The sequence below is a fragment of the Oncorhynchus keta genome, chromosome 29, assembly GCF_023373465.1.
Source record: "Oncorhynchus keta strain PuntledgeMale-10-30-2019 chromosome 29, Oket_V2, whole genome shotgun sequence".
Taxonomy (NCBI): Eukaryota; Metazoa; Chordata; class Actinopteri; order Salmoniformes; family Salmonidae; genus Oncorhynchus; species Oncorhynchus keta.
In genome coordinates, this window is record NC_068449.1 from 22,869,411 (window position 1) to 22,897,239 (window position 27,829).

The 27,829-nt window shown below is 43.1% G+C and overlaps 2 protein-coding genes across 6 annotated transcripts; one reads left to right on the top strand and one right to left on the bottom strand.

Annotated features, from left to right (window-relative positions):
* Positions 1 to 140: 140 nt before the first annotated feature.
* aldh6a1 (aldehyde dehydrogenase 6 family, member A1) lies at positions 141 to 11,614 on the top strand. Of its 3 annotated transcripts, none has more exons than XM_035742889.2 (12): positions 141 to 305; positions 970 to 1,014; positions 1,156 to 1,230; positions 2,631 to 2,792; positions 5,870 to 5,948; positions 6,201 to 6,503; positions 6,709 to 6,830; positions 7,533 to 7,722; positions 8,197 to 8,378; positions 8,489 to 8,668; positions 10,560 to 10,658; positions 10,958 to 11,614. In XM_035742889.2, the coding sequence occupies exons 1-12, from the start codon at positions 267 to 269 to the stop codon at positions 11,060 to 11,062; spliced, it is 1,581 nt and encodes a 526-aa protein (XP_035598782.1). In that variant the 5' UTR covers positions 141 to 266; the 3' UTR covers positions 11,063 to 11,614. The 3 variants fall into 3 exon arrangements, with proteins under 3 accessions (XP_035598782.1, XP_035598783.1, XP_035598784.1); XM_035742890.2 differs by having other exon boundaries at positions 144 to 305; positions 973 to 1,014; XM_035742891.2 differs by lacking the exon at positions 970 to 1,014 and having other exon boundaries at positions 156 to 305.
* Positions 11,604 to 27,829, bottom strand: LOC118362510 (basal body-orientation factor 1-like). 3 transcript variants are annotated; one of them, XM_052486217.1, is made up of 12 exons: positions 27,701 to 27,829; positions 26,401 to 26,626; positions 26,008 to 26,260; positions 25,832 to 25,897; positions 21,642 to 21,785; positions 21,458 to 21,538; positions 21,183 to 21,253; positions 14,183 to 14,327; positions 13,071 to 13,564; positions 12,857 to 12,961; positions 11,974 to 12,042; positions 11,604 to 11,894 (listed from the first exon to the last, which is right to left on the bottom strand). In XM_052486217.1, exons 2-12 carry the CDS (start codon positions 26,439 to 26,441, stop codon positions 11,795 to 11,797), a joined length of 1,569 nt encoding a protein of 522 aa, XP_052342177.1. In that variant the 5' UTR covers positions 26,442 to 26,626; positions 27,701 to 27,829; the 3' UTR covers positions 11,604 to 11,794. The 3 variants fall into 3 exon arrangements, with proteins under 3 accessions (XP_052342177.1, XP_035598785.1, XP_035598787.1); XM_035742894.2 differs by having other exon boundaries at positions 11,726 to 11,894; positions 11,974 to 12,039; XM_035742892.2 differs by lacking the exon at positions 27,701 to 27,829 and having other exon boundaries at positions 26,401 to 26,628.

The window sequence follows — 27,829 nt, forward strand, 5'->3', positions numbered from 1 at the left end:
GAGATCGTTTTTTCTAATAAAGGCGGTTTATCTTTAATTGTACATAGAGATTGGCTAATACCGTTGTAGTTTCAGCCAGTAAGGTGTATATTTTCGTGAGCGGTCTTATTCTAAGCCAATAACTGACCAGATATTTCTAGACCCTTCCTTCTTTTAAATCCATGTAGGTGAGGGAGTAGGTTTGAAGTGCGTCTCCTGGCCACGGTCCTGCAAGAGGGTTTGGGACATTCTTTTGGGATAAATCAAGCAATAAACACATTTTCATCATGGCAACGACTGTAATGAGGTCACTGTTGAAGAAAGGGGTAAGAACTCATATTATAATGCTTTACCCAAGAATTAATTAAGACACTAACAGCTTTCGAAAGCACAGGAGACTGCTGAGGGGTGGACAGCTCATAATAATGGCCAATGGAAACCATGTGTTTGATGTATTTGATACTGTTCCAGCCATTACCACAACCCTAACCTACCCAATTAAAGTGCCACCAACCTCCCGTGTTCAAAATGTTTCACATTGTTTACAAAGTGATAGATGCCATATGGCTTGGCTCTTGTCTTGTTCTCAACTATTCTCCGGGTCACTAAATTTAAGGAACAATTCCTCCTTAGACTCCTGCTCTTTGTATGGGGAAAAAGTATGTGCTTATCACATGCAGCTGCCTGTCAAGCTTTGTGCAGCTCTATGACTCCCATGTGTGCTCTCCAGCTACATTGTTTAATTGATACATTTTGGGCTTTTAGTAATCCCTCCAACAATCACCTTCATGGCCCAGTTGCACTTCAATGATATTTGGGGTTGCCATAGTTGTACATTAATTTTCCGTCCTAACAGAAGGCCTGGAAGTAGGTAGTAGGCCTTTGATTCTAATGCTATATAGCTGACATTTGATATGATACCATTCACAATAAATGCATGAACTCGTGGATTAATTATTCTTTACAGCTTAACCACTTGCTTCCTCTCAGCAGGTACCTCTTCAGGTCAGGCACATGTGTTACTCCTCCTCAGTGGTTAGTAATAACAGTTTAATAATAGACTTTAATTATGGTGGCTGTATATGACTACAAACAGATTACCACTAGAGGATTAACTGTCACACAGATCTGTATTTCTGATGGAAATTGATCATGTTAAAAATTGTCTCCCCGCAGCCCACCACAAAGTTGTTTATTAATGGGAAGTTCGTTGAATCCAAGACTTCAGAATGGTTAGATATTCACAATCCGGTAAGTAACTAGGCCTTAAAGGGCTCAAATATAGTTTACCTAAATTAAATTGTGTTACCCATTGTATTTGACTATAGTTGATGCACAGAATAATGCACAAACAACACCTTGGATGGGCATGCACTGCTACATTAAGGTCAACTTAGCTGGTTAATCAGTTACCTGAGTTTTGACCAGTTTATCCAGTTTCAGCGGTTGGGACCAAAAATCTCACATTTGAACTCATCAGACCAAAGGACACATTTCCACCGGTCTAATGTCCATTGCTTGTATTTCTTGGCCCAAGCAAGTCTCTTCTTATTATTGGTGTCCTTTAGGAGTGGTTTCTTTGCAGCAATTCGACCATGAATGCCTGATTCATGCAGTCTCTGAACAGTTGATGTTGAGATGTGTCTGTTACTTCCACTCTGTGAATTATTTATTTGGGCTGCAATCGGAGGTGCAGTTAACTCTAATGAACTTATCCTCTGCAGCAGAGGTAACTCTGGGTCTTCCTTTCCTGTACTGAGAGCCAGTTTCATCATAGCGCTTTGATGGTTTTTGCGACTGCACTTGAAGAAACTTTAAAGGTTCTTGAAATTATCCGGATTGACTGACCTTCATGTCTTAAAGTAATGATGGATTGTAATTTCTCTTTGCTTATTTGAGCTGTACTTGGCATAATGTGGACTTGGTCATTTACCAAATAGGGCTATCTTCTGTATACCACCCCTACCTTGTCACAATACAACTGATTGGCTCAAAGAAGAAGGAAAGAAATTACTCAAATGAACTTTTAACAAGGCACACCTGTTAACTGAAATGCATTCCAGGTGACTACCACATGAACCTTGTTGAGAGAATACCAAGCGTCTGCAAAGCTGTCATCAAGGCAACGGGTGGCTACTTTGAAGTCTCAAATAAAAACGTTTCTTGATTACTATATGATTTAACACTTTCTTGATTACTATGTGTTATTCTACAATGTAGAAAATAGTAAAAATAAAGAAAAACCCTTGAATGAGTAGGTGTATCAACTTTTGACTGGTACTGTAGGTGTGCAATAAATTGGTGTGCTGTTTTCTTGAGATCTATCTCAAGTTGTTATAATTCTCAAGACTGCTTTTGCATGAATGTTCAAAGGTCAGTTAGCTGGCACTTTGCTCCTTCGGCCTTCCTTTGCTTTCAGTTTACTCATATCATCAGGGTTTAGAATGAGATTAATGCTCTCTTAAGAGTCAAAGACATTGCAATATTTTTGATGAAATGGCCCGATCTGATGGTTTTGTCAGTGTGTGTCAGATCATAATGTGTTGAAGTTATCTGCTCAAGCTGAGCACACTTCATACCAATCAAATATGTTTTTTTATAATCAGGTTAAAGTTCACCCACTAATGTGTTATTCCCTCTAACTGTTACAGGCCACCAACGAGGTGATAGCCCGCGTCCCCAAGGCTACACAGGAAGAGATGCTGGCTGCTGTGGACTCCTGCTCACAGTCCTACCACTCCTGGTCTGAAACCTCCATCTTGGCACGCCAACAGATCTTTCTGCGCTATCAGCAGCTTATCAAGGACAACATTGTAAGTCTGTAGCAGGGACAAGAATTTGTTGTACATATGGTACAATACCGCCAGAAGCAAAGGTCAAATCTCATAATTCTCCGTTACACGTTTAACATCATGTACTTTTGGTTGCACATTTTTGTTTCTGTCATGTTTTGGGGTTCAAAGACCGCCTCTGTATGCCATGTCATTTGAATATTTTGTACCATACAAATTCAGCATGGATTTGATTAATATGAACCCTACTCTCAATGGCACACTTTTAGGTATGATAGATACTAGTTCCTTAGGTGATAAGAAAGAAGAAACACCACAATGCCTCCATACTATTCCTATGTTGTAAATAATATTTGTTGGTCTGTGGTGTGTAATGAGGTGCAAACAGACGTTGAACTTGATACATTTATGAAATTGCTTATCCCAGTTACTAATAAGCATGACGCATGCACCCATTAATTAAGAAAATGACTGTAAAAACGGTTAAATCCCCATGGATTGATGAGGAATTGAGAAATTGTATGGTTGAGAGAGATGAGGCAAAATGAATGGCAAATAAGTCTGGCTGCACAACCGATTGGCAAACGTACTGCAAATTGAGCAATCATGGGACTAAACTGAATAAAAATAAGAAAAACCTACACTATGAAACAAAGATAAATTACATAAACAATGATAGTAAAAAGCTTTGGAGCACCTTAAATGACATTTTGGGAAATAAAGGCAAACTCAGCTCCATCATTCATTGAATCAGATGACTCATTCATCACATAACCAACTGATATTGCCAACTACTTTAATACTTTTTTTAATTGGCAAGATTAGCAAACTTAGGGATGACATGCCAGCAACAAACGCTGACACTACACATCCAAGTATATCTGACCAAATTATAAAAGAAAGGCATTGTCATTTTGAATTCCGTAATGTAATGTTTAATGGAAGAGGTGAAAAAATGATTGTTGTCTATCAACAATGACAAGCCACCGGGCTCTGACAACTTGGATGGAAAATTACTGAGGATAATAGTGTACGATATTGCCACTCCTATTTGCCATATCTTCAATTTAAGCCTGATAGAAAGTGTGTGCCCTCAGGTCTGGAGGGAAGCGAAAGTCATTCCGCTAACCAATCAGTCAGTTACCAACCCGTAGTAAAGTTTAGGAAAAAATTGTGTTTGATCAGATACAATGCTATTTTACAGTAAACAAATTGTCAACAGACTTTCAGCATACTTATAGGGAAGGACATTCAACAAGCACAGCACTTACACAAATGGCTGATGATAGGCTGAGAGAAATTGATAATAAAAAGGTTGGGGCCTGTTTTGTTAGACTTCAGTGTGGCTTTTGACATTATTGATCATAGTCTGCTGCTGGAAAAACGAATGTGTTATGGCTTTACACCCCCTGCTATATTGTGGATAAAGAGTTACCTGTCTAACAGAACACAGAGGGTGTTCTTTAATGGAAGCTTCTCCAACATAATCCAAGTAGAATCAGGAATTCCCCAGGGCAGCTGTCTAGGCCCTTAACTTTTTAAAAATCTTTACAAATTATATGTCACTGGCTTTAAGTAAAGCCAGTGACATATCTATATATAAGGATGACTCAACACTATACACGTCATCTACTACAGCGCCTGAAATGACTGCAACACTTAACAAAGAGCTGCAGTTAGTTTCAGAATGGGTGGCAAGGAATAAGTTAGTCCTAAATATTTCAAAAACTAAAAGCATTATATTTGGGACAAATCATTCACTAAGCCCTAAACCTTAACTAAATCATGTAATAAATCATGTGGAAATTGAGCAAATCATTCACTAAACCCTAAACATCAACTAATTCTTGTAATAAATCATGTGGAAATTGAGCAAGTTGTCAAAACATATTGATACAGGGCCTCCCGAGTGGCGCAGTGGTGCTAGAGGCGTCAGTACAGATCCGGGTTCGATCCCGGGCTGTGTCACAGCTTGCCGCGACCGGGAGACCCATGAGGCGGCGCACAATTGGCCCAGCATCGTTCGGGGAAGGTTTGGCCAGATTGGATGTCCTTGTCCCATCGCGCTCCATTGACTCCATGTGACGGCCGGGCGCATGCACGCTTACTTCAGTTGCCAGCTGTACAGTGTTTTCTCTAAAATATTGGCGTGGCTGGCTTCGGGTTAAGTAGTGTGTCAAGAAGCAGTGCGGATTGGCAGGGTTGTGTTTCGGAGGATGCATGGCCTCTCCCGGGTCCAGCGATGGGACAAGAATGTAACTACCAATTGGGGAGAAAAAGGGGTGAAAAGAACAACAACAAAAAAGTAGCTAAGATGGGGAGAAGTCCGTCCATAATAAAGCGCTGTTCTTCCTGTGAGCAGTAGTCCAGAACAGTAGAACAGTAGTCCCACAAAATTGCTATTGGCACAAAACAAGGCAGCACGGCTGGCCCTTGGATGTACACAGAGAGCAAACATTAATAATATGCATGTCAATCTCTCCTGGCTCAAAGTGGAGGAGAGATTGACTTCATCACTACTTGTATATGTGACAGGTATTGACATGTTGAAAGCACAGAGCTGTCTGTTTTAAATGACTAGCACACAGCTCAGACACCCATGCATACCCCACAAGACATGTCACCAGAGATCCCTTCACAGTCCTCAAGTCCAGAACAGACTATGGGAAAAGTCTGTCAGATTTAAATAACAGATAAAACTACACTTTATTTGACAGTGAGGACTGTTAAGCAACACAAACATAGGCACAGACACATGCATACACACACACGATAACATACATACATATACACATATACATTCACATGGATTTTGTGTTGTTGATATGTGGTGGTGGAGTAGGGGACTGAGGCCACACACTTAGTGTATTGTGAAATCTGTTATGAATGTATTGTAATGTTTTTAAAATTGTATAACTGCCTTAATTTTGCTGGACCCTGGGAAGAGTAGGGGATGGGGATCCATAATAAATACAAATGCAAATAAATACAAAATACTATTTATTTACAGCAGCTGTTGCTTAGCTTGATTTACTCAATTTAAATTGAACTGATTTGAAGTGTGTGTTGGTTCATGGTGTGTGTGTCTTGTGTTCCAGAAAGAGCTTGCCAGGAGCATTACTCTGGAGCAAGGCAAGACCCTGGCAGATGCAGAGGGGGATGTGTTCAGAGGATTGCGTAAGTCTCACGTGCACTGGCTTTTCCAAAGGGCAATATTTAGAGAGATGTTTTATTAGCCTCTTTTAATACTTGTTGCAGCCAAGAAAATGGTTAATCAGAGCATTATTTCAGCGTCTAGGTCACTAGTATAAAAAGCCCTTTGGTCTGTCACTTATGTGACTCAGTCTCCAGATGAGGGATAGTCACACACATTCTGTGACTGACCCAGCGTTCTCTGTACCTGAATGACACCTACTGTCTCCTCTCCAGAGGTGGTGGAGCACACATGCAGCATCACCTCCCTGATGCTGGGGGAGACTCTGCCCTCCATCACAAAAGACATGGACACCTACACCTACCGCCTGCCCATCGGGGTGTGTGCCGGCATCGCCCCCTTCAACTTCCCCGCCATGATCCCTCTGTGGATGTTCCCCATGGGCATGGTGTGTGGCAACACCTACCTGTTGAAGCCCTCAGAGCGGGTGCCAGCCTGCACCATGCTGTTGGCCAAGATGCTGCAGGATGCTGGGATGCCAGACGGGACCCTGAACATCATCCATGGCCAGCACGACGGTAAGATAAAAGCTAAATGTCCCATCACCTGCTGATCTCTAAGCTATATCTGGAGACATTGGTGCTGTGATGTGAATCATTGAATTATCATTGTGTCTCTATGCTATGATTCACATTCATTTACAGTGTGATGAGATAATGGAGAGATTATGGATGGCCTGTCAGTGCTCTATGCAAAATGAATCCCTGCCCCACTCTTTCCCAGCTGTCAACTTCATCTGTGATCATCCGGCCATCAAGGCTATCAGCTTTGTGGGCTCTAACCAAGCCGGAGAGTACATCTATGAGAGGGGATCTAAAAATGGCAAGAGAGTACAGTCCAACATGGTGAGTTTGTGCTATTAATGAACAGAGGGTGGCGGTGTTGGCTTAAAAACTATTGTTGAACGTTATCCTCTTTGTTTCTCTTTTCTACCATGGCTGATTAGCTGTACAGATGAAACAGGGATTCAGATCCAGAGAGCCCAGACACTTTGTGGAAAATATTGAGTGGAAATGTGTAATTTATCTTATTTGACACATACCCACAATAATGATCTACAAATGAAGTGCATTGACGTAATATAAAGCACTTACAATATTGTACTTTTATTGTTTGTTCACTAAAGTTCTTTAAGAGGATAAACTTTCGAGACCATCTCTGATCTAATTTGCATGCAACCACATTGAAGGCATGGTGTGAAGCCTTGATCAGACCGACAGCGTCGTTGCATCAATGCTGCATAATACATTTTGCAGTCAAACTTTTTCCATTATGTAATCATTTAAACTGGATATGTGTGCAACAAAAAAACATTCACCTTTTGCTACTATTTCTGTCAAGTCTATGCATACAATTTGATGCAAACGTTGGATATATCCAAAATATGCACCACACAGAACTCACTGCAACTGCCTCTGCAATGCAGCGTTCCATTGGAAATGAATGTACTTTGGTGTACCAAAATGCAATGAAGTTGTCGGTTTGATCTGGTATTCGGATCAAGGGACAGAAGGCTAAACGATTCCCACCCTTATGCTCTGTTGTAGGGAGCAAAGAACCATGGTGTGGTGATGCCTGATGCAAATAAGGAGACCACTCTGAACCAGCTGGTGGGTGCAGCTTTCGGGGCAGCAGGGCAGCGCTGCATGGCCCTCTCCACGGCCATCCTGGTGGGCGAGGCCCGCAGCTGGCTGCCTGAACTGGTGGATCGTGCAAAAGCTCTGCGAGTTAATGCAGGTATCCCAACCTCTCACCCGGCCCGCACCTCCCGCCCTATCCATTCCTAAGGAGCCCTCTGCTCACTCTCTTGAGGCCACCCACGAGCCCTAACCACACCTCTCGCTCTACCATAACTTCAGATGGGGCTGAACTGGGAGAGAGGGCTTGTTGAGTCACTTATGCTGCAAATTTGCGGCAACATTTACGGCCGAAGCTTAAGAGTAGCTCAGAGCATCAAGTCTTTGAGAAGGGAAGTTGATGGGGAGGAGAAGAATGAATGATTCCCCTTATTTACAGTCATAAACACTCTAATTTGTGTGGCTGCACAGGAAACACCTAAACAGCCATTTTAGAGGGAGTGCCTTTGGGGGCCCCTCGCCATGGCTTGGCTTTTGAGTTGTGTGTGTCTGCGGGTGAAGGGGTATTTGTGTATACATGTGTGGCTGTGAGGGAGAATTCTCAATGCAGGTTGTTTTTCGGGAACCCTCTCAGGGGACCAGGCAGGTGTGGATGTGGGGCCCCTGATCTCCCCTCAGGCCAAGGAAAGGGTCAACAGCCTGATTCAGAGTGGGGTGGACGAGGGAGCTCAGCTGCTGCTCGATGGCAGGAATGTCAAAGTCCAGGGCTATGAGAATGGCAACTTTGTGGGGCCCACCATCATTTGCAATGTCACAGTAAGTGTGTTCATGCAGGTGACAAATATTCTAGTTGTACTGCCCAAAAGTACGCTGATCTTATTTTCTGACCATATCCTGAAATTATGTAATTCCTTTTTGTCTCCTAGCCCCAGATGAAGTGCTATACTGAGGAGATCTTTGGGCCTGTCCTGGTTGTACTGGAGGCTGAATCCTTGGATGACGCCATCAGCCTTGTTAACAATAACCCTTATGGCAATGGCACAGCTATCTTCACCACCAACGGAGCCACAGCACGCAAATACACTCACAAGGTGGATGTAGGCCAGGTGAGTGTCTGTGGATCAATGTGTGTGTCCCTATTTCCTGGGAGAATGGAGGCATTCATACCCTCTACCGTGTCTATACCTTAAACAAGGAGGACATTGCACCTTTATTCTAAAACATGCCCTGAACAACCATTATTTTCCATGGCAAATATAGCCTTATTTGCTTCTGCTCTAAACTGAACACTTCTGCCCCCCTCTTCCCTTCACCACCCATGTGGACTTCAAATAGCAAATATGTGCCTTTTTTTTATCAAAACAGGGGAACATAGAAATACATTTTCCTAGTAGGATTACAGTAGGGGAAATCTTAAATTAACTGCAAAAGGGATTCCTTTGGACCTGTTAAATGTTTCAGGCTTACAATGCCTTTCCGAAAGTTTTCATACCCATTGACTTATTCTAAATTTTGTTGTTACAGCCTGAATTCAAAATGTTTTTAAAATTCACCTGTTTACAAACAATACCCCATAATGACAATGTGAAAACATGTTTTTAGAAATGTTTGCAAATGTATTAAATTAAATACAGAAATATCTCATTTACATAAGTATTTACACCCCCGAGTCAATACTTGAATCACCTTTGGCAGCAATTCTGGGTAAGTCTCTAAGAGCTTTGCACACCTGGATTGCACAATCTTTGCACATTATTTAAAAATTCTTCAAGCTCTGTCAAGTTGGTTGATCGTTGATAGACAGCCATTTTCAAGTCTTGCCATAGATTTTCAAGCCAATTTAGGTCAAAACTGTAACATTCAATGTCATCTTAGTAAGCAACTCCATTGTGTATTTGACCTTGTGTCTTAGGTTATTGTCCTGCTGAAAGGTGCATTTGTCTCCCAGTGTCTGTTGGAAAGCAGACTGAACCAGGTTTTCCTCTAGGTTTTTGCCTGTGCTATGCTCTGTTCCATTTATTTGTGTCCTAAAAAAAACTCACTAGTCCTTGCCGATGACAAGCATACCCATAACATGATGCAGCCACCACCATGCTTGAAAATAGGGAGAGTGGTACTCAGTGACGTGTTGGATTTGCCCCTAACATAACGTTTTGTATTCAGGACATATATTTATTAAATGTTTTATTTAACCTTTTTTTAAACTTGGCAAGTCAGTTAAAGAACCACTTCTTATTTACAATGATGACTTATAAAGTGAATGTCTTTGCCACATTTCTTTTGCAGTATTACTCTAGTGCCTCATTGTAAACAGCATGTTTTGGAATATTTTGTTCTGTACAGGCTTCCTTCTTTTCACTCATTTAGGTTAGTATTGTGGAGTAACTACTTTGTTGTTGATCTATCCTTGGTTTTCTCCTATCACAGCCATTCAATTCTGTAACTGTTTTAAAGTCACCATTAGCCTCATGGTGAAATCCCTGAGTGGTTTCTTTCTTCTTTGACATTATGGGGTATTGTGTGTAGGCCAGTAACACATATCTCAGTTTATTCCATTTTAAATTCAGGCTGTAACACAACAAAATGTGGATAAAGTCAAGAGGGTGTGAATACTTTACCTTGTCTGCGTGCCTCCGCTATGCCCTGTGTTTGCTGTTTTTTCCATCCCTCAGCCAAAAGGCTTGACTCCCATGTCCAAAATTACTCCTGCATTTTCAAACATTCTCAACCAACCATGGGTTTCCAGTGGACTTAAAAACAAACAAAAGTGGCCTCAAAAACAAAATGTTTTGTTTAGTTCTCCTGTGCCTCTTGCATGCAATGCTTTCAACACTGTGAACACAAGCAATGGTTTTCGGTTTGTTGTGACTCATTTTTTATGCATTGTTAGTTCTTCGAAATAGCATTTAGTACACCTTCTTCTCCCAGAATTACTCATTCAGTTGCTCTGAAGGGGTATTTGTTTCCAATGCGGTAATGGAAGTTTGTGTTTTATAGATTGGGGTGAACGTTCCCATCCCTGTTCCTCTGCCCATGTTTTCCTTCACTGGCTCAAGAGGCTCCTTCAGAGGAGACACCAACTTCTACGGCAAACAAGTGAGTATCAGTTGACATAAGGTAATAAGGTGTTTGAAGACATACTGTAGTTAGTATGACTGGTCCTAATAAGGGGTTGTACTGCTGGGTAAAGTCCACATGGAGGTTGGGGCCTCTACACAGTGAGTTTATGTGGCTGACTGACGATGTAAAACACTCAGTCCTCTTAACTAGTGATGGCTGATCAAAGCCAATTGTCTTGAGTCCAGATTTTCAGCTTCATTTCATGTTATGTAATACGGTCATGGTGCCATAGTTACAGAGCATCCTATTATAGATGTCTTCTCTGCTTTCTAAAGGGCATCCAGTTTTACACACAGATCAAAACTGTTACTTCACAATGGAAGGCCGAAGACTCAACGGTGAAAACCCCTGCAGTTTCCATGCCAACCATGGGACGCTAAAGGGTCTGGAGAAAGAACTTTCCCACTTCCCCATGTCTTTTTTGAAGCAAAATTTTAAAATACTGTGCTGTCCTGTCGCCATGAGTTGATAATTACCCATAGTCATTTTACAAGCCTTAATGTAGAATTTGTACCCAAGATGTGATATATTTTTTCAATTATATCTCAAGATTCAGTCACCCATTGTGGATCAATAGTTTGGCTTCATCATTGAATGACAGTTCCTTTGTTATGTGAATGTTTCTACTAATTATGTGTCTGTGTATCTATGTTACGATTTTGGAAACAATGCAAATAACTGTGGAGCAGTTAAAACAGTGTAAATCTTTTCTTTGTATGCAACATCTATGTTCAAAATATACTGCCTTACCAGCCTTATGATGTTGATGAATGTGTAGCTGCCAAATGTGATGCCACTATTAATCATACATTCAGTGCATCTGAATGTTTGAGATGCGTTTTATGCACACTTGCTGTGGTGCAGTTATTCATGTACTTAATTTAGACCTGAAAAGGTTGCATTTGAATAAAAAGCCATCAGTTTAAATTGAACCCTTTATCATCCATCTGTCTCCTGTTTGCACCCTGTCTATCTAAGTTCAAGTAAGCTTTCAATTCATGACAATGAGAAAATACCATTGACACATTTTTCACATAACCATCCACATAATTCTGGAGACACTTCATATAGACCAGCACATTTCTCAGACCGACTAACACTGCACGGATAGGTCATGTGGTCTGGATATCCGGCAGGGTGCTGGGGTTCGAGGGAAGGTTGGACACAGGCGCCTGGGTGATGAAGGTCACATGGGATGTCTCCTCTGTAATTCTGCAAGACATGTCATTATGTACCAAAAAAAATCAACAAGGTCTGATAAATCACAATCAGGAATCTTTTTGTGTCTTACCCGGGGTCAATGTTGTTCTGGTTCCTCTCTGGGGACGCAGACAACGCCAAAGGTTGACTCAATTTCCTGCTAAATAAGTTGCAGAGTTGCATCAAAATGCGCTGTACATTTTAAAAAGACATGTTTTACCATACTGTGGCACCTGTTCTCTCTAGCTGTTGACTGCAGAAAGGCCTTGTAAGGGTTACATCAGGTCATGATTCATACTCTACTGGGTTGCTGTAAATTCATCCTACGTTGCCAAATGATGTATGTTTGCAAGGCTAGAATCCAGGATAATGTTGACATTGCCATGAATGTACATCTCTGACCTCCAATACCCCCTTATACATTCAGATCCCCTGTCCTCAACTTGAAAATCATGTTGCCGGCGGTCCCCTGACCACAGGCGTTCAAAAACGAAATAAACCCCTTGTGCGCATGAAGTGGGGCCAAGAGCCTGAAGGCAAATCTGCGTGGCCAGATGTTTGTTTTCAAGCACACGACTCTGTGGCCGGCCCTATTTTTACTATTGTGCCCAGACTCTTTCTTCATTCTTTTTAAGCCGCTGGACGGAAAAGAAAATTGGTTTAAACCTAACTGATGTTTTATGGTATCCTCTTTTGCTGAGAAAAGAGCTGTTTAAGACATTAAAAAGGAGTCACAAATAAAGGCCCTCTCCCAGACTGCAGCACAGCTCATGCTTCTGATGGTGTCACTGTGTTTTGTTCTCAACACTTTATTGCGCTAGGGGTTTCGTTTTCATGTTTAATGATTCCAATTTGATGGTATCATTCTAAACAGAACGCAGTAGAAATAGAAATGAGATAATAGGGAAGCTAACAATGAGCATGTCTGCTGGCAGACAACACAGGACCCACACAATGTAGTAGCTAGCGGTTACCTTGCTTTCTGTCCGTTCATTTTGGCAAACAGCAGTCTAAGCACTTTCTCCTTCTGCTCCCATGTGAGTTCAGAGATGTCAACCTTGTTGCTCTGGAGATTATTCCTGAAACACAAGTGTAGTGGAAAAATAGATTTCCAAGTAGGAACAGTTTCTACCATAGCAATGAGGAAATGTATGGTAAGTGGTGGTAAAGACCGCATGCAGGCCTTACCACTTCTCTGCCTCTTCCAGGTCGGTATAGACACTGTTGCTGCTGTGAGGGGTTTTGTGGAAGGTGCGGATGCGGGGGTACTCCTTCTTGCCTGACCGAGCCTCACTCATCCGCCTGCGGTAGGCCTCCAGGGCCTCCTGCCTGTACTGCAACCGGCTGGCCTGGATCTCTTGCTTCACCTGGCCCAAAGCCTCCTGAAAGAAGCACTCCAGCTCTGTGCGCTGCTCCACGATGCTGCGTGCCAGCCGCTTCACTTGCCCCATCTCCTTCTCCCTCATGGCCAGCACCTTCTGCAGCTTATCCAGCTCCACCTGGCCGGCCTGGGTGCTGACCAGGACTCGGTTCTGCGCTTCCTCCTTGTCTCTCTCAAACTCCCCCACCATGAGCCCCAGGGCCTGCTCCAAGGTCCCCACCTTCCCCCTAAGCTCTGCTATCTCCTCATTCTGGGCCCTTACCTGGGACACATTCTCCTTCATCATCTGCTCACTGGTCTCCTAGGGGTGGAGAATATAGGAAGGATTGAGGGGTTAGTCTTAAAATAGGGTTGAGATTATAATGAAAATATACATAAGGCATTCTCCAAAGTAACGTAATTCATTAAAGACACTAAATGGCATGTTGATAAATGGATCATGTTTTGCGGGGCTTAACTGTCAAATGGAAGAAGGATTGAGAATGAAAGAATGATTGCCGAATGGAAGAATGATTGGAAGAAATACTGAGCTGGGGTGACTTCATAGTATCCTTGCTTTATCGACATAGTCAGGGATGAGATTATGTTATACTGTATTTATTTGCCTTAGAGAAACAGTGCAAAAAATGCTTTGGGGGGAAGCCAATGACTTGGAACCCAGAAGCCAGTGGAAACTCACCACACCTACCAACCACGAGATACTGGCTCGTACTGTGGAGGTGAGGGGAAAGAGGGGCCGCAAGCAAAACAAACACGGGGTTACCAAAAATAAATAAAACAGGGGAAATACCATCTAAAATACTGTATGTCCACAGGAGATCTGCCACATAAATAAATACAATTTATTGGTTTTGTCCAGGCGCTGCCAGTACATGAAAATGCCCACTGCTCTGTTTGACATGCCATGGTACCAGTGTACCTTATGCAGTGCCAGGGAGGTGTTTTCCTCAGCCAATGACACAGTCATCTTCCTCAGGTCATCTACCTCCTTCATATGGCAGCTGAGTGCCTCGCTGAGACGAACGTTCTCCTTGAACACTGAGCGTGACGCATCATCCAACTGACTGTTAGTTTAGGAAACAAGGAATGCACAGTTTTTCATGTTAGGTGCCAAACTGAGGTATAACTGGCACTTCCACCACTGTTATCTGTCAGTCTAAAGTAACTTCGACAACATAAAGGTGGTGCATTGGGTTTGGTGGCAGGATAGGGAGCGGTCTGGTGATGTAGTAGACGAGAGAAAATTATAAGTGACATTAAATTCCAAGCTTATAATGCTGGGAAGGATCTGGTTTTAATTTTCCTTTGAGTCACTCTCTCTTAGTCACCAAATTGAGACAAACTGGGTCAATGTCAGCTCTGTCTGAAAACACAGGTTACGTGCATTTCAACTTTATACATGGCCAAGGATTTAAGTCTACAATTGGCAAGTAATCGATGATAAATGCCACATTCAGTGTCAATGTTGAAGAGAGTTTATAGACCATAAAAGAACACAGAATTCAAAGTATATCCCTAGTCTGTCCTCATATGGCTTTAGAACTAAACTCGGCAAAAAAAGAAATGTCCTCTCACTGTCAACTGCATTTATTTTCAGCATACTTAACATGTGCAAATATTTGTATGAACATAACAACTGAGATATAAACTGGACAAGTTCCACAGACATGTGACTAACATAAATGGAATAATGTGTCCCTGCCTGAACAAAGGGGGGGTCAAATCAAAAGTAACAGTCAGTATCTGGTGTGGCCACCAGCTGCATTAAGTACTGCAGTCCATCTCCTCCTCATGGACTGCACCATATTTGCCAGTTCTTGCTGTGAGATTTAACCCACTCTTCCACCAAGGCACCTGCAAGTTCCTGGGCATTTCTGGGGGGAATGGCCCTAGCCCTCACCCTCCGGTCCAACAGGTCCCAGACGTGCTCAATGGGATTGAGATCCGGGCTCTTCGCTGGCCATAGCAGAACACTGACATTCCCGTCTTGCAGGAAATCATGCACAGAACGAGCAGTATGGCTGGTGGCATTGTCATGCTGGAGGGTCATGTCAGGATGAGCCTGCAGGAAGTGTACGACATGAGGGAGGAGGGTGTCTTCCCTGAGATTGCCTGCAATGACAACAAGCTCAGTCTGATGATGCTGTGACGCACCTCCCCAGACCATGACAGACCCTCCACCTACAAATCGATCCCGCTCCAGAGTACAGGCCTCGGTGTAATGCTCATTCCTTCGACGATAAACCCGAATCCGACCATCACCCCTGGTGAGATAAAACAGTGACTCGTCAGTAAAGAGCACTTTTTGCCAGTCCTATCTGGTCCAGCGATGGTGGGTTTGTTCACATGGGCAACGTTGTTGCCGGTGATGTCTGGTGAGGACCTGCCTTATAACAGGCCTACAAGCCCTCAGTCCAGCCTCTCTCAGCCTATTGCGGACAGTCTGAGCACTGATGGAGGGATTGTGCGTTCCTGGTGTAACTCGGCAGTTGTTGTTGCCATCCTGTACCTGTGTGATGTTCGGATGTACCGATCTTGTGCAGGTGTTTTTACACGTGGTGTGTCACTCTGAGAACGATCAGCTGTCTTTTCTGTCTCCCTGTAGCACGGTCTTAGGCGTCTCACAGTACGGACATTGCAATTTATTGCAGTCCTCATGCCTCATTGCAGCCTGCCTAAGGCAAGTTCACGCAGTCGAGCAGAACATCTTTCTTTTGGTGTTTTTCAGAGTCAGTAGAAAGGCCTCTTTAGTGTCCTAAGCTTTCATAACTGTGACCTTAACTGCCTAATGCCTGTAAGCTGTGTGGCAAACCTCTTCAAGGTTAGGAGCGTTTGTCACAAACTAAGTGGTAAACTGTCATCAAATCACCCAAGAATGAGAGTTCTTTCGAACAGGACAGTACCTGTGTGTTTGTTTCTCCGTCCTGGTCCACCCAGGCCGTAGGCGAGGTCAAGGATAGCAGGGTTCGGTACACGAATCGGGTTCTCGGTAGGTCCAGGTCCAAACGCCAACAGGTAAGTCCAAACAATCCAGCTCATACACGGTAAATCCAGCCAATCTCTATAGTCTCTTTCTCTATTGTTCATAGCTCCTTCCAGCACTCTCTCTTCTTCTTCCTGGTTTTTCTTGACCCTTTATCTGTGAGTCGGCTCCACCTTCTGAGGGTTCCCCTTGCTTCTGGGACTTGTAGTTTTGGCGGTCGGCCATTTTGTGATCTGTAGTTCTGACAGGGGTGGCCATTTTAGTGATCGGGCAGAGCCCCTTTATTAGCTCTGCTCTCACATATCTGCCACTTATCACTCGACCCCCTTCTTTGCCACATATCTCTCCCCCTAGATCCGACCCCCTAGGTCGGGCTACCGCAGCAAAATATGCATGCATGCGGGATAACCCATCCGCGTTTCCCATTTCCTTCCCTGCTCTGTGTTTCAAGTCAAAATGAAACGGTTGGAGACTCAAAAACCACCGCATCACCCGAGCGTTCTTCTCTTTAGCCCTATGCATCCAGGTGAGTGGGGCATGGTCACTGATGAGGGTGAAGTGGCGCCCCAGCAGGTAGTACTTCAGACTTTCTAGAGCCCACTTTACTGCCAGCGCCTCTTTCGCAACGACTGAGTAGTTGGTTTCCCTTGGTTCCAGCTTCCTGCTTAAAAACAGGATGGGGTGTTCCACCCCTTCTACCTCTTGGGATAGCACTGCTCCCAAGCCGACCTCTGAGGCATCCGTCTGAACCACAAACTCTCTCTCAAAGTCTGGTACCACCAGCACTGGGTTACCCGATATGGCCTCATACTCACTTTTCTCCCTGGTAGAGAAACGATATCATGAGCCGTAACCTCAGTTCGGCCAGGTACCTCTGAAAACACATCTCTGTTTTTCTGGATCAGGGCCTTTACTTCCTGTACTTGCGCTGGGGACAGAGTGGGTGAAATATTTACAGGCTGTCTCCTGAATGTGTGTGGGGTATGTGACCATTAGTGTTTCTCTCTCTCTCCATGCTTTTAACAGGTTTATGTGATAAATCTGTTCCTGGGGCCGTCGACCTGGCTGTCGGATCCGATAATTGACTTCTCCTATTCTCTCCAGTACTTCATATGGCCCTTTCCATGTGGCTAGTAGTTTACACTCTACTGTGGGGATCAGCACTAACACCTTATCTCCCGGTTGAAATTCCCTCAGGGTAGCCTGCCGGTTATAAGTGTGCCGCTGGTGTTCTTGTGTTTGTCTCATGTGCTCTCTGACGATGGGCATGACTGTGGCTATCCTGTCTTGCATTGCCGTGACGTGCTCTATGACACTAGTATACGGGGTGGATTGGTGCTCCCAGGTTTCCCGGGCGATGTCTAAGATTCCCGGGGATGCCTCCCATATACCAGCTCAAAGGGAGAAAACCCCAGCGAGGCTTGAGGAACCTCTCTAATGGCAAACATCAGATACGGCAACATGCAATCCCAGTTTTTCCCATCCTTATCGATTACCTTCCTGAGCATTGACTTCAGGGTTCGGTTGAATCTCTCAACCAGCCCGTCCGTCTGAGGATGGTAAACCGATGTCCTCAACTGTTTCACCTGCCACAGTTTACAAAGGTCCGCCATAAGGCGGGACATAAAGGGGGTCCCCTGGTCGGTAAGGATCTCCTTTGGAACCCCTACCCTGGTGAACAAGAGCACTAATTCCTTTGCAATATTTTTGGAAGTCATCGTCCGAAGGGGAATGGCTTCTGGGTAGCGAGTGGCATAATCTAGAATGACCAGAATGTATTGGTGCCCTCTGGCGGATTTGGGTAGTGGGCCCACTAAATCCATTGCTATCCTCTCAAATGGCGTTTCGATTATGGGGAGTGGCACTAACGGGCTTCTAAAAGCTGGTCGGGGAGCCGTTAACTGGCACTCCGGGCACTCTCCACAATGCCGAGCCACTTCAGCTTGAATTCCTGGCCAGTAAAACCTCCTTACAATCCGGTCTCTGGTTTTATCGATACCAAGGTGTCCACCCAGAATGTGCCCATGAGCTAGATCCAGTACTGTCCTCCGGTACCGAGTGGGAACCAACAACTGTTCCACCACATCAACCCCTATTTTCGAGACTCTGTACACCAAACCCTTTTTCAGGATGAAGTGGGGAAAACTATTAGGCATCATCCCACCATTTATGGGAGTACCATCTACGACCTGCACATCTGCTCTGGCTTGTTGCAGGGTTGGATCCTGGTTTTGGGCCGTCCCAAAATTAGTCAAGGACTCTGCCAGGTCTGCTGGTTCTATATCGTCGTCCTCTGGATTCAGATCGACCCCAGCCCCACTAGTACCGGGCTGTTAGTCATCAGCGAGGTTTGCCACTTCATCCTCCTCCCCCCTACTAGCACCTGTGATGTTGTCCCCTGGGAGACCTCTTTTCTTGGCTTTGGTTGAAGGCCCCATGCTTCTTCCTGCTTGGTCAGGGTTGTTGGATTCTCAAATATGCCATTCTTGTGGCCTAACTTCGCAAAGTTAGGAAAGTCTCTACCCAATATTACATCATATGGCATCTTTGGGACCACGCCGACCTCATAATCCAGCAGACCGTCCTCTGTTTGTATGCTCACTAAGGCCGTGGGGTACAGACGGGTATCCCCATGAATGCATGTAACACTGATATCCTGTCTTGTATCCAGTTTATGAGTCGGCACTAGGCCTGCAACGACCAGGGTTAGCATACTGCCGGAATCCAGCAGTGCTTCAACCTCTTTCCCTTCAATCTTCACCCTGCACATATGATTGTTTCTTGATCTTTCAAGTACAGTGGTTACAACAGGACATGCATACCGTATATCATCTTCATTTTCACTGAGGTTACATTGCATTGGCTCTTCTTTAATAGGGCAATAGGCTGCAATATGTCCTGGTTGATTACAATTGTAACAGATAATAGGGGTTCGGGGGGGAGACCCCCTCGACACCCAGTCCCGGTTTCCGTTTTTTCCCTTAGTGTCTTGGCCTGATTCTGATTCTTTCCTCATGGCCCCACGCTGCTCTCTTCCCCTCTATATGTTGGGACAGCCTTACCCTGTCCGCTGGTTCGCCCATGCCTGGGGAACGGGAATCTTTCCTCCTGTGCCTGCTCAGCTGTTCTTGCCATACAATACCGTTCAACCAGGCCCACGAGATGGTCGGCGGAAAATACCTCGTTCTGGCCAACCCATCGTCTCACTTCTTGGGGTAGACCTCGCTGAAACTGGTTGAGTACGATGGTCTCGACAATCTCGGCGGATGACCGGGTCTCTGGTCGCAACCATTTCCGGTGAATCAAGTCGAACATCTGTGTTCGTGGGGGTTGTCCCGGTCGGTAGGACCACTGGTGGAAGCGGTGTGCCCTCACGGTATCGGTCACTCCCAGTCTAGTCAGGATCTCCCCTTTAGTTTATCGTAATCCTGTGCTTCTTTCAACTCCAGGTCGAAATACGCTTTTTGAGCGTCCCCTGCCAGGTATGGTGCCAGAAGCCCTGCCCATTCTTCTTTCGGCCACTTCTCCCTCTCTGCCGTCCTTTCGAAGGTGGTAAGATATGCTTCCACATCATCCTGCGCTGTCATTTTCTGAAGAAAATTATTGGCCCTCCTCTGGGTATCTGCAGCTGGTAATTGAACCCCAATTTGGTCCGCTAGCCCCTTTAGGCCTTCTCTTAACTCCCGGGTGTTTCTCTCTTGCTCTTCTCTGAGCAGCTGGTTGGTGCGGTGCTGGATCTGTAACGTGTCCTGATACATTCGCATTGCATCCTGATGAACTATTTGTTGAGCTCTAGTTGCCTCTTGTTGGGCGGCCGCCGCTTGTAACAGGGCCTGTATGGCTCCCTCCATACTCATTTTCCTAAAAAAATCTGTCCTACCTAAACAAAGCCAAAACAAAAAAAAAAACCTGACTCCCCTTTGGAGTGCTAACTGAACATTTATTTAATTTTTCCTTCTACCTAACCAGTGGTATGTTAGTCCATGCCCGCATCCTCCACCACGTGTGGCAAACCTCTTCAAGGTTAGGAGCGTTTGTCACAAACTAAGTGGTAAACTGTCATCAAATCACCCAAGAATGAGAGTTCTTTCGAACAGGACAGTACCTGTGTGTTTGTTTCTCCGTCCTGGTCCACCCAGGCCGTAGGCGAGGTCAAGGATAGCAGGGTTCGGTACACGAATTGGGTTCTCGGTAGGTCCAGGTCCAAACGCCAACAGGTAAGTCCAAACAATCCAGCTCATACACGGTAAATCCAGCCAATCTCTATAGTCTCTTTCTCTATTGTTCATAGCTCCTTCCAGCACTCTCTCTTCCTCTTCCTGGTTTTTCTTGACCCTTTATCTGTGAGTCGGCTCCACCTTCTGAGGGTTCCCCTTGCTTCTGGGACTTGTATTTTTGGCGGTCGGCCATTTTGTGATCTGTAGTTCTGACAGGGGTGGCCATTTTAGTGATCGGGCAGAGCCCGTTTATTAGCTCTGCTCTCACATATCTGCCACTTATCACTCGACCCCCTTCTTTGCCACAGCTGTTAATGTCTTAACGACCATTCCACAGGTGCATGTTCATTAGTTGTTTATGGTTCATTGAACAAGCATGGGAAACAGTGCTTAAACCCTTTACAATGATTATCTTTGAAAGACAGGATCCTGAAAAAGGGACGTTTCTTTTTTTGCTGAGTTTATATAGCACAGAGGTCTTCCCCACACTCTGCTCCAAACCAGAACCCCCTTCCTGCAAGGCATTCTGGAACTGCTGAGGATGTCATCATTGGCTTGGGTGATATACACTACTAACTTGAAGAAGACAAACTGGTGTGGTCAAGATAATAACCTTGTTTTCCCTCACAAATGATGTATTTTGCCGATTTCTTTCCTTGACCTGGAGGTGCAGTTTGAAGAATAAAATTAGCATGTAATTGGTCAGCGGAGACACTCACACAATGGCTTCATTGTGGGCCCTCTCAGCCAGCTGGGCGATCCTCTGCTCGGCCTCTTTCTCTAGGCGAACCTGCAAGGGAACACACAGTACTCACTGTTTCTCTCCCGCCTCTCTATTGATCAGTTAGGCCTTTTACACCTGAACATCTTTACCCATTTAATCCAATACTTTTTGATTAGCGCAATCCTAGTTTCCCCCAGGTTTATTTTACACCTCCTTGGAACTGTAAGTGCATGTACAAAATAATGTGTCAATTTGAAACTATCATCATACCTTTTCACTGAAGAATTTGTGCTCCATTCTAGCTAGGCTTTCCTTGTGCTCTCTGTCTGCAATGTACATGCTTTCTTTAATCTAGAAAGTAGAGAGTTGATGATCATTGATAGAACTGTGAACTACACAATCAAGAGTGGTACTTCAGGGTGTCAAGCATGATTTCTGTCCATGTTGTTCTCACACTATTGAGCTCCTGCTCCATCTGGGCTTTCTTTTTCCGAAACTCCTTGATAGTCTTCAGTTCACCCTGGATCATCCTGAACTCATTGGATCTCTTCTCAAACTTCTCCTCCAGCTCATTGATTTTAAGAGTGTATTCTGCAACCTGCAACAACCAACCAACAACCAACCTTGGCCAAATATAGTTAAACTCAGATTTTCACAATTCCTGACATTTAATCCTCGGAAAACTTCCCTGTCTTAGGTCAGTTAGGATCACCACTTTAATTTAAGAATGTGAAATGTCAGAATAATAGTAGAGAGAATGATTTATTTCAGCTTTTATTTCCTTCATCACATTCCCAGTGGGTCAGAAGTTTACATACACTCAATGAGTATTTGGTAGCATTGCCTTTAAACTGTTTAACTAGGTCAAACGTTTCGGGTAGCCTTCATCAAGCTTCCCACAATAAATTGGGTGAATTTTGGCCCATTCCTCCATGACAGAGCTGGTGTAACTGAGTCAGGTTTGTAGGCCTCCTTGCTCGCACACACTTTTTCAGTTCTGGCCACAAATTTTCTATAGGATTAAGGTCAGGGCTTTGTGATGGCCACTCCAATACCTTGACTTTGTTGTCCTTAAGCAATTTTGACACAACTTTGGAAGTATGCTTGGGGTCATTGTCCATTTGGAAGACCCATTTGCGACCAAGCTTTAACTTCCTGACTGATGTCTTGAGATGTTGCTTCAATATATCCACAAATCCTTCATACATCATGATGCAATCTATTTTGGGAAGTGCACCAGCCCCTCCTGCAGCAAAGCACCCCAAAACATGATGCTGTCACCCCCGTGCTTCACAGTTGGGATGGTGTTCTTTGGCTTGCAAGCCTCCCCCTTTTTCCTCCAAAAATAATGATGGTCATTATGACCAAACAGTTCTATTTTTGTTTCATCAGACCAAAGGACATTTCTCAAAAAAGTATAATCTTTGTCCCCATGTGCAGTTGCAAACCATAGTCTGGCTTTTTTATGGCGGTTTTGGAGCAGTGGCTTCTTCCTTGCTGAACGGCCTTTCAGATTATGTTGATATAAAACTCGTTTTACTGTGGATATAGATACATTTGTACCTGTTTCCTCCAGCATCTTGAATGAACCAGACTTGTGGAGGTCTACATTTGTTGTTGTTCTGGGATTGATTTGCACTTTTCGCACCAAAGTACATTCATTCTAGGAGACAGAATGCGTCTCCTTCATGAGCGGTATGATGGCTGCTTGGTCTCATGGTGTTTATACTTGCGTACTATTGTTTGTACAGATGAAAGTGGTACCTTCAGGCATTTGGAAATTGCTCCCAAGGATGAACCAGACTTGTGGAGGTCTACAATTCTTTTTCTGATGTTTTGGCTGATTTATTTTGATTTTCCCATGATGTCAAGCAAAGAGGCACTGAGTTTGAAGGTAGGCCTTGAAATACATCCACAGGTACACCTCCAATTGACTCAAATGATGTCAATTAGCCTATCAGAAGCTTCTAAAGCCATGACGTAATTTTCGGGAATTTTCCAAGCTGTTTAAAGGCACATTCAACTTAGTGTGTGTAAACTTCTGACCCACTGGAATTGTGATACAGTGAATTATAAGTGAAATAATCTGTCTGTAAACAATTGTTGGAAAAATTACTTGTGTCATGCACAAAGTAGATGTCCTATCCGACTTGCCAAAACTATAGTTTGTTAACAAGAAATTAGTGGAGTGGTTGAAAAACTAGTTTTAATAACTCCAACCCAAGTGTATGTAAACTTCCAACTTCAACTGTAGTTCCATATCTTAGATTTTGGAGACATAGAAAATAATGTAACTCTATACAGCAGGTGTAAATAGTGTATACACCAATATTGTTAGCTACGTATACAATGAACATTTTGAGAATGTACACCATCTAAGTGTGTATCCACTTCATATTTGTATGTGACATGGCAGTTGCCATTTCAGAAATAGAATCGATTCAGATTCCAGGAATAGGAGGAAAACAACCACTTATAATAGTTGGGAAGAAAATCAAAAAGTTCAGATGAAGTATGGCCTTTGCAACCCAACCCAACTTCAGGAACAGATCAGTCAGAGAGGCTGAAATCAGAGTTTAAGTGCTGCTATGTAACTGCTGCTAAGTACACAAGTTATTGAAAGCAAGCAAAACATGCACCTACAATCATGTATATAATGACACAATTATAGATTACCAACCATTTGATTATAATGTTATGCCTAATTGATATTCTTTAGATAACTCTATAAATGCCATTCTATAAAATTACGACAGGGATTAATTAAATGATCAATAGCTTTCTTTAGAAAGCTCCCATTCCATCATCAAATGGCCAGAATTGTGCTTAAGTTTTGCTTATGGATGCATCTCTATTTTCTTTGCCTAATGCAGTGTTTAAATTGCAATGAAAATATGGCACTGATCCAGTGAAACTCTTGATGATATACACTGAGTGTACAAAACATTAAGAACACCTTCCTAATATTGACGTTGCATTCCCCCTTTTGCCCTCAGAACAGCCTCAATTCGTCAGGGCATGGACTCTACAAGGTGTTGAAAGCATTCCACATGGATGGTCCATGTTGACTCCAATGCTTCCTTCCCACAGTTGCGACAAGTTGTCCGGATGTCCTTTGGGTGGTGGACTACTCTTGATACACATGGGAAACTGATGAGCATGAAAAACCCAGCAGCATTGCAGTCCTTGACACAAACTGTTGTGCCTGGCACCTCCTACAAAACCCAGTTCAGAGGCACTTAAATCACCCTACGAATGGCACACATACATAGTCCATGTTTCAATTGTCTCAAGGCTTTAAAATCCTTCTTTAAGCTGTCTTCCCCATTCACCTACACTGATTGAAATGGATTTAAAAAGTGACATCATTAAGGGATCATAGATTTCACCTGGAATCTTTGTCATGGAAATAGCAGGTGTCCTTAATGTATTGTACACTCAGTGTAGTTGTTTGGTTGGTTGGCTGACTTTTTCCAACATTCAGACTCACATGTCAGACTACTTTGAGACAAAAGCCACTGCGCTCACGTTCTTTGAGTGCTTTTAATGCAATGGTTTCCATTAGCTAAGTCCATTTTCAAGATGAACCATTTTATCACTTCACAATGAGCAAAGGGAGTTGAGGGGCATGTCTTGAAATCACGTCTTTAGCTCAACCACAACAACATTTATATCCAGAATTAGTACTACATAGGCATATGTGACAGTACCATGCAAAATAGGGATTCTTTTAGTTGGTCCAGACCAAGATTCTTTTATTTCTCAAAAGCTTATTGGGTCCTATTTTTACCACAGTGAAGTAAGAAATGGAGATGGAAAACAGCTGTTCGCCAAAGCAGCACATTTCTGCACATTTCTGCACATTTCCTTGTTGTTAAACCATTGCAACAGATTTTATTTTAATGTTTTACCTTTATTTAAATAGGCAAGTCAGTTAAGAACAAATTCTTATTTTCAATGACGGCCTAGGAACAGTGGGTTAACTGCCTGTTCAGGGGCAGAACGACAGATTTGTACCTTGTCAGCTTGGGGATTTGAACTTGCAGTCCAACGCTCTAACCACTAGGCTACTCAATCAATGTGATGTATTTTTGTCTGTAGAGATCAACTGTCAAAATTAACACGTAAATAAAGTTGCACACCACCACAAACAATCCATATGACACATGAGGGATGGATAACTTAGGCTACAGTATATCAAAACTAGTTTGTATGTTCGAGACCATGTACATTTTAATTACGCTTTTTCTGTAGTTGTATGGCATTACCATATACCATAATTTCAGACCATATGGCTGGAAATGTAGGGGTTTGTTTCTTAGTTTGTTTTCTTTTTTCTATAAATTAGCATAGGGACTGCCTGATTAAAAACAACACTGTTGTTCAGACACAATACAGCGCCTTTTTTTTAGATGCTGTACATGACATCAGACAAACAATGTCTACCCTTGAGGCTTGCAGGACAATGCTGGGCAGGGATGCTGGGCAGGGATGTCAGCATGTTTAGTAAAACATGCTAATGTTCCTGGTCCGTTTCTGACCTGTTTTTGTAAACTGTCTAGTCACTCCCCGTTCTTTGAAATTATGGAAGACTTACTTGGAAGGTTACCCAAGTTTGTTCCTTCACAAAGACTAAATACTTACCAGTTGTTCATTTTCTTCAAGGGCTTGTTTTTTTTTACTTTTAAGTTGTCCCTCTAGCCTTGTAATCTGTAAAAAAAAATATATATATATAATAATAATACAACGATACAATGCTAGTAAACCCCCCAAATACAATAAATTATGGATATTATAAATATCTGTGGATAAAAGTGAACCTTTTCTTCTTTCTCTGCATCTTTCCTCTTCAAGAAGGCAATTATGTCAACTGTGTCCTTCTCTGCACGATACTGCTGGTTAGTGAGCTCTTCATTGGCTCGTGCCAACCTGCGGGTTGCTTCACGGTACTCCACGCGCGAGTGTTCAGTGACATCCAGCCTGGCTTCCCAAAGAGCAGCATTGGCCTTTGCCTTCTCAATGTCAGACTCTTTATCGGCTTTTGACTCATGTTTGCCTTCTTTTTTTCCTTTTCTAGACATACAATTTGGACAAAGAATTGTAGTAAATTAGATAGCTACACAAACAGTGCGTAAAACGAGCTACAGGTAGCTAACATGGCTAACGTTAGCCAATTCAAGCGATAACGACGCAAAGAAAAAATGATTTCTTACCCTTTACTTTTCTTTCCATTTTTTCCTTTCTTCTTGGGCATTGTTTCGAATACTACAATTTAACTGTTAAGAGTGAATGGGATACGTATAGGCTAGCTAGGTTAGCTTTACTTCAAGGCACTGGGGAAATCGTGTTTACAATTTTGTTACCATAGAAACGCTGTCATATGGCACTGGCTGTGTGTGGACATGCTCACAGCCTACGTGAAAATCACCTGTAACAGGTCTGTAATGTTATATGCAAAAAAAAAACACAAAAAAAATTGTTATATGCAACAACAATAAACAAGTAATGTCATATGTGCACATTATACACAACTATTCTAGCTAAATTTAACTGAGTATGCAATCACACTAAAACATATCCGAATTCAGTGCGTTCAAGACAACTGGGAACTCGGCAAGAAAACGAGCTCCGACTGGGAAAAATAGTTTCAAGATCACTGACGGAATGATTTGGCTTTGTATTATCCCGAGTTCCCAGTTGTCCTGAACGCACCATCTACCACATGGACTCTTTTTTCGTAACGTTGTCAGGCAACCCATCTCTATAGAGCACTAACTAGTAAGGTTTTTTGATAAATGCTGAAAAGAAGTCATGTGACGTAGGAGCTCTAATACTTTTGGTCTATGCAATAATCTTTATCAGCTAACATAACTTTTTGTGAATTTTGAAGCATTTATTTAGTCAGAAAACGCACTTTTATTTAACTAGGCTAGCCGGTTAAGAAGAAATTCTTATTTTCAATTACGAAACAGTGGGTTAACCACCTTATTCAGGGGCAGATTTTTACCTTGTCAGCGCGGGGATTCGATCTTGCAAGTCCACGCTCTAACCACTAGGCTAAGCTACCTGCCGCAGCCTAAATCACCCGAAGGCCTCATAATTCATAAAGGTCATGTTAACTGACTGATGTTATCTCATAGAACGTGTAAGATCTCATAAACCTGTGTTAACCTCGGACCTTAGTTTTGGCGTTTATCCCAAAGCCCTATCTTTCCCTATTCATTTTCTGCATAGGAATGGCTGAACCAACCAGAGGTAACTCATTTCTGTTTTTGAGGACTACAAACTGGCGAGCTCTACAATGGACTAACTAAAGGGAGCCTAACGTTACTCCTTATAGTCCAAGTGTCTTGTTCCTCTATTGGCGAAATGGTTCTGGAAGCCAAAACAGCAAATTCTCCATCTAATCTTGAATTGATTCTCAATTGCGCTATGGTTCTAGAAACATAAATCCCTCTAATTTCATATCACATCAAAAACATTTCACAAATGTAAAATACACACTGTTTTAACTGGTTTAAACACAGTTGCAGCCAACTGTATTTTTGTCACATCTGTCTTCTGTTTCCACACAGATGTTTGGAGAAGCAGATAGTTAATTAGCACAGGTGGTCCACTCTGTCTTCTGTCTGTTTTCTGTGA